The following is a 13,344-nucleotide window of genomic DNA, read 5'->3' as shown; positions in this document are numbered from 1 at the left end:
AGAGCTCGATTCAACTCCTCTGTTTTCTCTCGACATCCAATTTCCATGCCATTAAGGAGAACCTGCCTGACACATGCAAACGGATTTTCACGCGCAGCATCTTTTCTCGAAACTATGTTTAAGATGAGCCTTCCTTATCAAGATGACGTTATCGAGGACGATGAGCGATATCTTTTGGATAACGATGTATAGTGGCTTTCAACACGATCGTGCTTTACGTGGCCACGGTTTCAATAACGAGCTTTGAAACCACGTTGCATTAAATTATAGTCGCGCGAGTAGATTGAGGTGATTAATAAGCCGCGCAACAAAGCCTTCGCGCCTTGATGCAACATAACGATGGAATGAAAAGAGAGAAGAAATTTTGACATTTATCGATTGTATATCAGATTTTGCGATGTATTCATGATTATCACATTCATTTTTACTGCTTTATGACACATTAAATGATTGATACTGATTTATACACATTTTACTCAGAAATTATAAAATTAATTTAGTTAACCTTCGCTAAAAACGAATAAAAATCGGAATTAGTTTCCATTGCTGATGAGTTTTAAAAATATAAATAATAATATAAAAACGAAATATTTTAAATACTATATGCATAATAGCTCATATTTTTTTGGATATTTTATTAATTCTCTTTTTAAAGAATCAATATCCATTACTTTAATTTACAAAATAAATTTACAAATAAAAAAATTAAAAGAATTCAATGTTATAATGTTCAAAATATCATAAAAATTATTTAGATTCTTTATATATTTTCACTATTTAATTGTTTATTATAAATTTAACAACGAATAATTTAAATTGCGATAAAATTTTGAAATAGGAAGAAAGAGAGGAAGAACGAAAATAGAGTTTATAAATAGTGTTATATAAAGAAGAGCACGTATTTTAATCGATATATTGAATCGAGTAATGTATTAAGAAATTGGAAAATGTATCGTTTGTATAAAATGTTCTTTGAAGATACGAAAAGCGATATAATAAGAATACGTGTGACTCGATGATACGTGCAAACGATACATCATCATCTTCGTGGCAAATGGCGGGTGTAAAACTGTTTTCGCCGCAGTATTGGTTATTAAAGAGATACGATAAATGCGAATACAATGACGTTGGATAGGGTTGATAAACGATGTTAATAATCGGGCGAACGGCGAGTAACGTAAAACCGGATTACACGATGAAGCAAATTTTCCTTTGTGGCACGTGTAGCGTGAAATATGAATTGGGGTGTTCGCGTGTAATGGTTGGTGCCATCGTCACCGTGTGTGGCATGATTGCCAATAAAGAAAAAGAGTTATATCAGCATAACGTCGATCTCTTTTTCGTTGCGATGGCTGATGTTGCGAACCAACTGACACAACTGGATCGGTTTTTAACACGCGACCAAGCAAACAGCGCACATGCATTTTTTTGAGCCAGGGTCTCTTTGTAGGATGCCTTGCTTGAAAGTAACCAAAATCGGTTATTATTTCGAGAATTATTTCTACTCGACTCTCTACGATGGTAAATCGCTAGATTTCTCATTTGAACCGCATGAGAAAGAAATAAAGCTTTGCAATCAGCAATGACCATCGCTATTTCTGGATAGGATATTCCAGATCTGTGAATCGGATATGTTCCTTTCCATCGAATTATAATTCCCTTACTCTAAATTAATCGAGAGAATTCAAGAAATTTATGCCGCTTATCTCGATTTGCTCTTCTTTCTTGCTTCGCAAGCCAGTGAACATTGTGTTTTTTATGGGCAATTGAAAGATCTAGAAAAGCTAAAATTGATTCATCTAGATACTATCATGCTATTCCGAAAAATACTTGCACTAAATTCTGACTAATCACTTGCGGAATCGCGTAAGTAACCGCATCTTTATTTAGCGAATTAACGAAAATTCATTTAACGTACGCGAATGTATTCAACGTAATAGTGCTTTAATCCACTTAAAAGAGCAGCTGCGCTAACTCGTGCGACTCAATGCTAGGTATAACACACGCTCGATAAATACTAACGAAACTATGTCGCTTGATAAGCAAAGTTTGTGAATTTTTGCCGTAATGAACCTTCTGCGGTTGGCTCCGTTTTTAACTTCTCACAGTGTAATAACATAACTAGATACGTGCTATGTTATCCAAAATGATGTAAGAGCAGCAAACACTTGCGCTACAATAGCATTAGTGCGCGAAAACCTCATTTATTCTGCCCTTTAGAACCTTGCCTTTAAACGCAAACATTAAAGTTACAAATGACATGCAACGATAAATCGTGTGTCGTGTGTATAAAATAATTTCGTATAAAATTAAAATTAAAAAATATTTGATATTTTTTGCGAATAATTTTCTATATAGAATTTGTGTTCTTTTATACACATTAATTGCCTGTTTTATTCGTAATACATAATTCAAGAAAATTATGAGATACTTCTGCGAATCTTTTAAGGAAATATCGAGTTTTTTTTATTATTACAGTCACTTATGCTCGCGTAACAAAATCTCTATAATGCGTTAAAGATAGAAATACATGTTAAATTTCAGATTGTTTTGCATCTCATAAAGTCTGCTTATATATGTGAGCAAATCATTTCACGATAGCGTTTGTACATTTTTTTTTACATCTATCCCTCTTGTTTCATTCTTCTTTTTTCTCTTTCGATTTAATTCAATGATTTTGTTTTCTTTTGAAATAGCAAAAAGCGAGCAAATTGAAAAAAGAGAAATATAGATGTATGCTTAGCGTTGCTCTTTTAATAGTTTGCGTCAAACTATAAAGAGGAACATCCCTTACCCGTCGACGTTCTCATAAATTCTCGTCACGCAAAAGCGATCCTGAGGGATAACGACGTTAAATGCTGCCAAAGCTTCACGCTATCAATTGCGAACGTTGCACTTTTCTTACGATTCTCTCGGCTAGGTGGGAAGTCGCTTCTTCCGAAAAAAAGGAATTGCGAGGAAAAGGTGCGAGGAAAATATGTGACTTATAAGCTCATCGAAAAAGTGTCTCTCTCTATCGTTTTTCACCTTATGTCTGATTTCTTCAGATCATTTAACGTCAATATATTGGAGCGAAATTTTAGATGAAGATTAATTATTTGTTATTTAAAGTTATTTTATATTTTATTTAAAGTTATTTTTTAAATTTATTTAAAAATGTTATTAATATCTTGTTTTATCTATGTCTAAGATATATTATAATTCATTAGATTAAAATAATCATAATTATCTGACAATAATATTTTTATCTTTCAATTCAAATTGCAACAATATGAGCGGCGATATTATTAATACCATTCTAAGATTCTATGTTTCGCAATACGTTGTGTGCGTTAGTGAAATCCGCATTATCCTCATCGAGAAATCAGATTCTCGTAAAGGAAGCAGGAAGGTAACATTGTTTAAAAGTACTTCGCGAAACTTCGTAATGGAAGGATTCCGTATTTTTACTATCTTTGTTCGATGCCTCAATATGATTCCATTTCTTGCTTCATCAAAACGAGCAAGAGTTCTCAGTTCCTGCTTCCTTTTTCCGCGTACAGCTTTCTTTTTTGCGATTAAATCGGCGGTACGTTACAATCTTACGTAACTTTCTTACAGATTTTTTGCGTACTTCGATTGCTTGCGGTATGCGACGATCGTTTCCAACTATTCGCGCAAAGTTTCGAGTTTCATTTCGGAAAGTTTCTGCCGACACGTATACTCGTGTGAGTGTGCGAGTTGCAATCGAAGGTTAAGTGTTAAGGAGTTTAGTATAGTTAGAACATAGAATTCGCATAACTAGCGTATTTTAGCGTCGAATAAAATTAGTTTACTTATATTAGATAATTTGATCTATTAAATAAATATTAATATATAAATTTTTTTAATCGTTACATTTTAATCATGTATAATAAAAATTATAACATAATTAGCATAATTAATGTTATTGCAGAGCGAAAATAATTACAATAATTTGATAAATAACTACAATAATTTGATAAATAATTACAATAATTTGATAAATAATTTGATAAATAACATAATAGATATATATGTAATTTAATAAATAAAAAATTATAAATATTATAAAAATATATTAAAAATATTATAAACATTAACCGAAAGCGGTAAAACTAATGTAAGCAGGCAGGAGAATTTAAAGTTTAAGAAACTAAATTTAAGATACTTGTAACTTATTTCCTAGATATCGAGTTCTTACTTTTATAATTGAGAGAAATCAAATTAAATTGCAAATTCAAAAGTTTAATTCTCTTTTTCATCATTGCGTATGAAATCCTAAAGTCTTGATATGTAAATCTCTCTCGAAAATATTTCTCTGATTATGGTTTATTTTATTTTTTTTTAATATTATGTATTTAATCATTGCGTGAACAAATGTAATTCGATCGGTGGATAAATTTAATGTGTAAATTTCAATTATTAAATGTTAGTAAAGATTATATAATGCGTAAATAATGTCCATAAATGTTCATTGCAAAGTGTAAATAATTACACATAACATAAATTGATAAATAATAAAATCTCATATATAGATATTAATCGACAGCAGCTTGTATGATAAAATATTGAGCACGAATACGATTTTATTCGTTATTTAAATGCGTACATTTGTATATTTGAATGCAAAAATAGTACGACAGGTAATGGAGTTTATACGAGAAGATAAACATTAATGAAAATATTTTGCATCCAACGCGTTACAAAAGAAATACCTTGTGCTTCTATTTGGCTGCTATATAACACATGAGTCGATGACAAATTTTTGAATGCCTACATATGTGCATTCAATATGATATATATAATTTATTCATGCTGGCGATAAATCGTATGTGCTCATGAAAATTCTGATTAGTATGCATAATTTTCATTTTGAATTAAAAAACCGAATCAACAATATCTTACCAACAACAGAAAATCCAGCATTACATTTTACATACATTTCTATTTATTTTTTTACGTTGCTCTAATTTCGCGTTTTATAAATAACATAAATAATATAATATATGTTTAAAAATAATATAATATATATTGAATTATATTAAATGAAATATATATATATATATATATATATATATTTGAATTATATTTAAATATTACCAAGATGATAGGTAGGGGCTAATTTAATTAGTTGTTAGCATCTTTTTTTAGTTAACTATATATTTTTGAGTTTACATTATGTGTGAATTTTTAAAATTATTTAAATTCATATATTGCACTTTTTTTATTTCAAATTTACAATTAACAGCATCTCTTTCTTTATGAAATCTTTTGCAAATTAACATAGTTGCTAGCATTTGCAAAGTTTTTGATACATTTGTATTATAATTTAACAAAGTATCTACTCCTATTGTTATGCCGTCGAAGAAATACATTATTGTATCACACTTAATGGATTTTTAATATATAATCAATCTTTGCATTAATCACAGAATCTGTAATTTTTCAACAAGACAGCAGACTAATCTTATGCTTCTGGAATTATCAATATTTATGATTGTTTGTTCGTTTGAATTCCGAATGTTTTTTTCTGTCGGCGAACTGCACGATAGAAACGCATCGATTATTTCCGATTCTCGTAGAATGGCTCCTACGCTTGTTATGTGCGGTAGTTAAATGCGACGTTAACGACATCGTTTTGTGACTGTAAAACGCGATCGCGTGATTTTTCGCAGTGATAAATAGGGCATTACACCTTGCAGTGAAAGATGCTTACAAAGGAGAAGTTCGTAAGATTTAAAAAAAAATATTGCATTCAGTTTACATGTACGAACATTGGGCTATAAAATTCTTATGTTTGCTGGAGAGAAAAATCTATCTTTTTTCTTTCTTTTTACTAGTCGTGAAATCTACACAGGATATTACTTTTGAAATTATTTTTCTTTAATAAAAATATGTCAATATCTTTTGAATTATGACGAGGGAATAGAATAAGTTATAAAAGTGAAAATTTAATCTGACAATTAAGTAAGAGAAATTTGATGTATTTACTTTAGAATTTTTAATTGTCAAGATATTTAAAATTAAAAACTGAACATACATATATATATATATATCTTAAAAATAAAAAATGCTTGATAAATATTGCTATTTTTGTCGATATTTGACGGCATGATCTTGTAATTATTATTCTTGCTATACATACGCGCGAGATCAATTCGTATTATCATCTAAGATAATTGCTTAGCGCATTATAATTATAATCGCGTATGTAATGTTTCAAAGCAATCGCAACGATACGTTATGTCCGATTCGGTGACCGTAATTACTAAACGCGGTCACGATATCCACTTGTCGCGCTTTCAGGGATGCAGGTCCCGTCCGTATTCGGAATATACATACAGACATTAATATGGTTGAGTACGAAATCGTAATCGCGCTCACGTTCACGAGGGCTTCTGTTATTATCACTTAGCTATTACGCGCTGCGGACGATCGTTGATGCCGATATATTTGATTACATAGCCGTGATTATCCGTTACGCGCTTAGCGTGCCGTTCGCGTACGCTTCTCGAGTTCGCGAGCGTGCAACGCGATAATTGCTAATGATACGCTTGCGAAGAGAAGTTTAACCGTTGCTGCGTGAACTGCCATCGTGTACAGGACAACGATAACCGTTGCCATTAATCTTGAAGCCCGCGTCGCCGCGCGCTGAAAATAATGCCGCCGTTTTGTTTAATTTAATGCTACCGATTATTTCAACACCGCGCGTATTTCGGCCGTAGCTTTTACAAAATTTATTTTTGTTTGTTTTGCATGATGATATATGTGTGTTGAATATACATATATATTGTTACATTTTCCGCGTTTCATTTCGCGATGCTGCTATAATTTCATCTTATCAAATCAATCGAAGTGCAGATGACAATTTTTTAAAGCAAAAAATAAATTGTATCGTTTAAAATTTCTTCATCAAAATGTAATTATCAAATGCTAAAATTGTTAAGGATTTAAAACTAGACCCTACTTTAATCTCTTATATTTTAATTAATTTTTAGTGGAATAACGGAATTTGAAATATTTCGCCAAGATATTTAAATTAAAAACTAAAAATTAGGGCACATAAAATTTTATATATATTAAAAAAAAAGTTTTTAAAAATTATTAATTTTCTAAGAAAATTAAATTGATATTGAAATCTGTATCGTTTGCATTTAACTGATATGATTGCATGTAAATTTGTTATAATATTGAAAAAGCTTAAAATTCTTTATTTCTTTGTAGTTTAGTTCCTTTAAAATCGAAAACTCGAAATTTCAATGTATCAAGATAAACCAAATTCATCCAGCCAGTGCTAAGTGAATCTCATATTTCTCCGTGTCCTAACCAAGATTTGCATATCTGACGTGAAACTCGAGCGACGACCATTGACGACGATGCGACTGATTGCGGGACTATAACCGTTATCGCGTAGAACATTAACGTTTCACGTTAACACAGCTGTAGTGGTTCGACGACCTCACGTAGCGCGGCCCGCTCGCCCAGAGCTTGACACTTGCTACTGCCGTGACCGCGGATAGCTATGATGCCTTACTTGCCGTCAACATTATCGCATTCTATTACTACTGGTGGCCGGCCGGACCCTAGCGCTTGTCAATGACTACTGATAGCCAGGCGCGGCTTAATGCCGAGAGCCGTAACTACTGTAATGTTCGTTGACGTTTCTATTGGCGCGATCGGCGAATCTATTGACCTGCATGCAGCTAGATAATTATTGTCTCGCGCGATTTATTTGGTAGCTCTTCCATCGTGAAAAATTAATTTCTTCTAAAGTTTCAAATTTCCACCATCATACATCATTTTAACACATCATTAATCGAAACATGATATCCAGATATCTATGCAACTAAAAAAATTGGCATTTTCATTTTTTTATGTAATTTAACTTTTAAGTAATATTATTATGATACAGTTTTAAAGAAACATTTTTACATTTTTGTGTTAAGAATATTTAATTCCTCAAAGGAGTTATATATATGATGACTGCAAACAAAGAGGATACGTTACGCGAGACAAGTCTTTTACAAAAATTAATAATATATACATTTACATACACATGCATATGTGTATATATATATATATATTTATATATATATATATATTTGAAAATATATCGAGATTTCAGTATAGAAAGTAAATGCACTCGACGACGGAATGATTTATTGGGATCTTCGCATACGTTCCTCTAAGAGGCTCTTCCGTCTTTCTCTTTTGTTCTCTAGTATCATTCTAGTGTCTCGAAGAACCAATAAATCCGTCTCTGAGTAACCAGAAACGAAGTAGAATAACGCCTTCTAGAGATCGCATGTTCATCCTCTTTTCTGTTTTCTTTTTCAGAACCTGAAGAACCAGATCATGACGACAAATGTTTGGGTGGAACAAGTAAGTAAATATACGTTTTTATATTATGTATATAAATTAAGTGTACGTAAAGGGCATATATAATATTTCTTAACGTAATCGTGTTATTTATAGTATAAAATTGTATAATTGAGTAAAATTAATAAAAATATAATTAATTAGATAAAAATTAAAAAATTTTCTTTCAACATAATATAAAATTTTATATAGAATAAAATTCTATGTAAAATTAAAGAAAAAACAAAATTTATATAAAACTTATATTTTAATTTGGAAAAATTTGTATAAACAAATTTATTTAAATTAACTAAATGCAATATTTTATAATATTGTCTTTTCACATACATACGCAAAATTTTTATATATAATTAGTAATTTATTGTTAATTGTATAATCAATTGTACTTATTACTTATGCATACGCTTGTATATTTACTTTAATATTTTATCTATTTTATTTATTGTTGTCAAAATAATTATAATTATCACCATAATTCAAATATTTATATTAATATATCCTAGAGATATCTAGGATTAATTGAACTATTAGAGCTTATCGTATTTCAATAATTAATTAGTAATTAATTGGGGAATTTAATAAAATATGCAAGAGATATGTTCTCTATAGTGAATTATTCGCACAATATTAGTTCGATAATATTTGACATTATCGATTTTCAATGTTTTTTTTTTCAAAATATACAATATAATTATTTTGTTATTATTAAAACAGAGTGTGGCTTCTAATATAAAAAATTTGTAACTTTTCATAATTAAAAAAAAATACTATTTCTTATTTTGTATGTGAACGTTGTTTTAACGGAAAGATATTGAAAGAAATATGTACTGCCAAAGTATTAAATTTCTGAAGCAGGAGATTACAAAAGACTACCAAAATTTGGTTTCTATCTTCGCAAGTACTATACACGATGCGATCGTATCGCTTTGACTGTCAGATCTTCCTACTCGACGTAAGGCGATGGTTTGGAATTTCAAAGTAGACGAATTTCATTCACGTTCGACGACGAAATCCGAATCGGTGCATAGCAGTTGGCCTTTATTGATGCGATGCCCTCCTCTTGAATTCGCGAGAATAATTCTGTGACACGATCGTTTCCCGTTCGTCTTTCGAATTTAATTCGTTTTGTGCTTCTTATTTAAGAATGTACTCTAGTTCCTTTACGTGTTGTTATTTTCTGTTATTATTTATTGTTAATAACATAAGAACATATATCAAAAATTTTACATATATATAGAAAATTCTTTATTTTGATTTATTATTTTAATTTATTGTTTTAATGAAGTTTTTAAGAAAAATAAAGAGATCAATACATATGTAAATGCATATATATTTTTTATTAAATAGTATTTAGATATTTAATTTGTGACAAGCACAATATTTATCTCTATTTTTAATACAATTTTATAAACATTTTCAGTTTTTAAAATATATAAAACTTTATCTAAAAAAAAAAGCGAGATCGAAACAAGACGAATTGTGTTATAGAATGATGTTTGTTAAAGGAATCCCTTTGATTTAGTTAGTAAGACGTGGGATCAAAAAGCTTGCTTGCTTTGCCTCACGGAATCTACAAGCGACAGGGCGGTGTCGATGGGATGCATTTTAATTGTAAAGTAGCTTGGACGCACGTACTTGACTCGCTCACGGATGCAATCCTCGTCTTGCAATGTGGAAAATTTGGAATTCTCCAAGAGTCGCCGGCCGATGCCTGGCGACGATCCAAAAAACTTGATACCTCGATAAAATGGATTTCATCGGAATGTATCTGGATGCCTGTTGGTTGACTTTGGTATAACTTTTTGTAAACGTTCCAAGTTTTTTCATACATACGAGGCAATAGAAAGAGAATTCGAAATGATCAAACTTATTATTAATTGGAAAAGAGGTTACATATAAATTTTAAGATGCATCTCTAAAATTTAATTGCGAAATTTCTAAATATATTACTTGAAAACTGCGATAAGACAGTATATAAATTCAGATGTTATAATGCTCTACAATTATAAAATATGATATAATTCTTAATTTCTATTTTCTAAAACTAGATTTGATCAAATACGAAGCATTTTTTATGATATGAGTTTCAATTTGTTTTACGATAAAAATGCATACTTAATTAATTTTTTTTATCATTTAATTATACATTTATAATTCAGCATTTAATTTATTTTAAAAATGAATGCACTTATACAAATCTTTCCAGGTCCAAATAGAAAAATAAGTTTTGCATTTATTATTTTATTTCTTAGGTACTCAAAATTTATTAATATTAAAATTTTATCCGATATCATTTATGAATAATTTATTGAAGTTGTTTTCTGTTCGAAATATTGTATCTTTTTGTGTTTTCTCTCTCTCTTTCTTCCTCTCTCTTTTGATTGTTGAGAACAACAATCACATAATACTCTTGAATCTTGTAGAGAATTTTCGTTAAGCGACCTTGAGTACCGGAACATTTCAGCCGCGAACAATAAGCCTTTAGTAACGAGATCCAAGAGACGCAAACTTCCTGAAAGTTTGGCCGGAAAGTTAAACCGTAGGCAGAAGATCTCGAATTTATATCGGGCACTTCTCGTTTTTTTGTACGAAACTTTTTTTGCTGTCCTATTCTCCCTTTTTATCCGCGTCGTGGGTTCGTCACAATCGTTTGTCAGCGTCAATAAGCGAGGGCGGCGATCTTCTTCTTTTTTTTCCTCGTTTCTTCTTTCTTTCTAACGTCGACCCGCAGAACGATAGCGAACGAGTTCCCCTTCGGCGTCATATCAATCCACCGATGAAGTGGCACTCTTTTATCAGAGTTTCGGAATTGCTTGCGATTACTGTACATCGAAGAGAAACGAGTTTCTTTCTAGAGGAAGAGGAAGACTGACTGGCAGTCTCAACGGTATTCTTTGATGGGTTCGGAAGTTCCGCGATATACTTGGGGAAGTAAACAGTCATATGTTTTTCTTGACAGAAAGTCGACGAGGGTAGGGGGGGGGGGCGGGAAGTTTAATCGTGAGTCGCGTACGACGGTGGTAGCTGTCGTATCTTGTTTGTAAAACAGAAAGAGGATATTATCTTCACCCTCCGAAGACAAATTGCGGAACCGATGGAAACAATGGGGGAGGATGGTGGAATTTCGCGACGGGAATAGGACAAGAGAATCTAAAAGAAATATTTTTCCCGTAAGCTGGTTATAATTGGGGAAAAAAGAAGAGACAAGCAACAGCAGAGCGGCACGGTGCATTTATTAATAGACAACTGTGCGGCTTGCATAATCATCGCGATCAATTTCGACCGGATTTATCCAGTTCGAGTGTTCCCGATTCGAGTGCAACCGCTATTATTGATATTGTTAGAATAATTACAACGAACCGGAACGAGGGAGAGAGAGAGAAAGAGAAAGAGAGAGAGAGAGGGAGGGAGAGAAACGCGACGATTTAATACACGCGCGACTGGCGTTCACCGCTCGGCGTATCAGTTTGAATTTCATCGTCGATAGGAAATCGTAATCGACTGTGTGTCGTTTGGAATTGCACGATGCTCAATTACGATACGCGCGTGCAAATTATCGACTCCATCGAAAAATTATTTAATTGGGTTATCGTCCGTATTATTACTGCCGCATCTCGTTTGCGCACATTTCGAGAGATAGATAGCTAGAGAGAGAGAGAGAGAGAGAGAGAGAGAGAGAGGGAGGGAGAGGAAGAGATATTCAAGCTCTCGTTATTATTAGTGGAGACGGGTTTTCAATTCGCCTCATCTCTCTATTGTCGAGCACCGGCGGAAATCAGGCCGAGTTCGCGACACAGAGAGAGAATCTCTCTCTCTTTCGCGATATTTGTACTATAAATATATGGCGGGGGCGGGCGCGCGCGCGTCATAGGGAAGTTTCCGTACTCTCCTGCTTAGCCTTTGTAACTGCAACATAATATAAGTAGAAGCTCTCGCTCTCTTCCCGGCCTTTTGTTCATTAACCGACGTGCCCGATCAAGGCTCATGCCGCACTTAACTTCTCGATAACACGAAGAAGTCCGTGTTACAAAGACGAATCTGAATAACGTATTCATCGCGAGAATTTACGTAGAAAACAGTATGGAATTTGTCGTATCGTTGTCACATAAAGCTATTGTATCGCTAATCGTTTAAGCGAGTTTATCTCGTTCGTTTTTGTGACATTATCTATCTTATTAAAAATGAATATTATTATCTAATTCAATTGATTAAAAATTGAACGTTTTCATGTTTAATAGAATTAATTAAATGATAGATACGCACATACATGATTTATATAAACATTTACACACTGTATAAAGAGATACAAGCGTATTCTGTCGATAATTTCAAACAAGTTCTAGAATGTTTGAATTTAATTAACGAATGTGGCTAAGTACACATACGTGCTCTCGATTTAGCTCAAGTTTTTCTTACGTGTGTTTAATGCATGATTCGAGAATGAAGCAAATATTTTACGAGACATCGTAACGAGAGATTACTTTACACTCGATGAATACCGGAATATGACATTTGCGCCGTGAAATGACTTAAGAGTCCGCGTATTGTTAGTTCCTCTCGCCCTTCTCTACGGAAATAATACGGTTGATTTAAGGATTATGGATATACAAGCGCGACTGGCTTGCTCAAACATCAAGGATAAGATGTCCGCATCGCGCGGATTATTTATTCTATCTACTATTCTGCCATTGTGTGCGGCTAAGCGAGTTTTGCGGCTTCGTAATGTCCGACACGGACGATTGTCAGCGTTGCCAGAAAACAAGCCGACAGCTTTCGTCGAGTCGTGCCAAGTTTTCTCACCTACTTTGGTAACAACGGATTCTTCCTGTCCTCCGCGCTTGTTTTCCATCTTGCGCGAAATGTTCTGACACGAACTCCTATAGAAGTTAAAAGATTCTATCTGACCTCCCGTGAAGGGAAGAAGCGCTGACCTGAGAAATCAGCGCACGATCTGTGATGCATTCA

General features: G+C 32.6%; 1 protein-coding gene across 1 annotated transcript in view; it reads left to right on the top strand.

Moving 5' to 3' along the window:
• Window positions 1-13,344, top strand: part of LOC105248416 (acetylcholine receptor subunit alpha-like 1) — a 127,978-nt gene that overhangs the window by 81,243 nt on the left and 33,391 nt on the right. Inside the window, exon 3 of the mRNA XM_011253181.2 lies at window positions 8,338-8,382. Coding sequence (XP_011251483.1) covers window positions 8,338-8,382 — 45 coding nt within the window. The remainder of the gene's footprint in view (window positions 1-8,337; window positions 8,383-13,344) is intronic.

The sequence above is a fragment of the Camponotus floridanus genome, unplaced genomic scaffold, assembly GCF_003227725.1.
Source record: "Camponotus floridanus strain SB8 unplaced genomic scaffold, Cflo_v7.5 scaffold7, whole genome shotgun sequence".
NCBI classification, from domain to species: Eukaryota; Metazoa; Arthropoda; class Insecta; order Hymenoptera; family Formicidae; genus Camponotus; species Camponotus floridanus.
The sequence above is the reverse complement of the archived record's forward strand: the minus strand, read 5'-3'. Positions and strand labels throughout refer to the sequence as shown.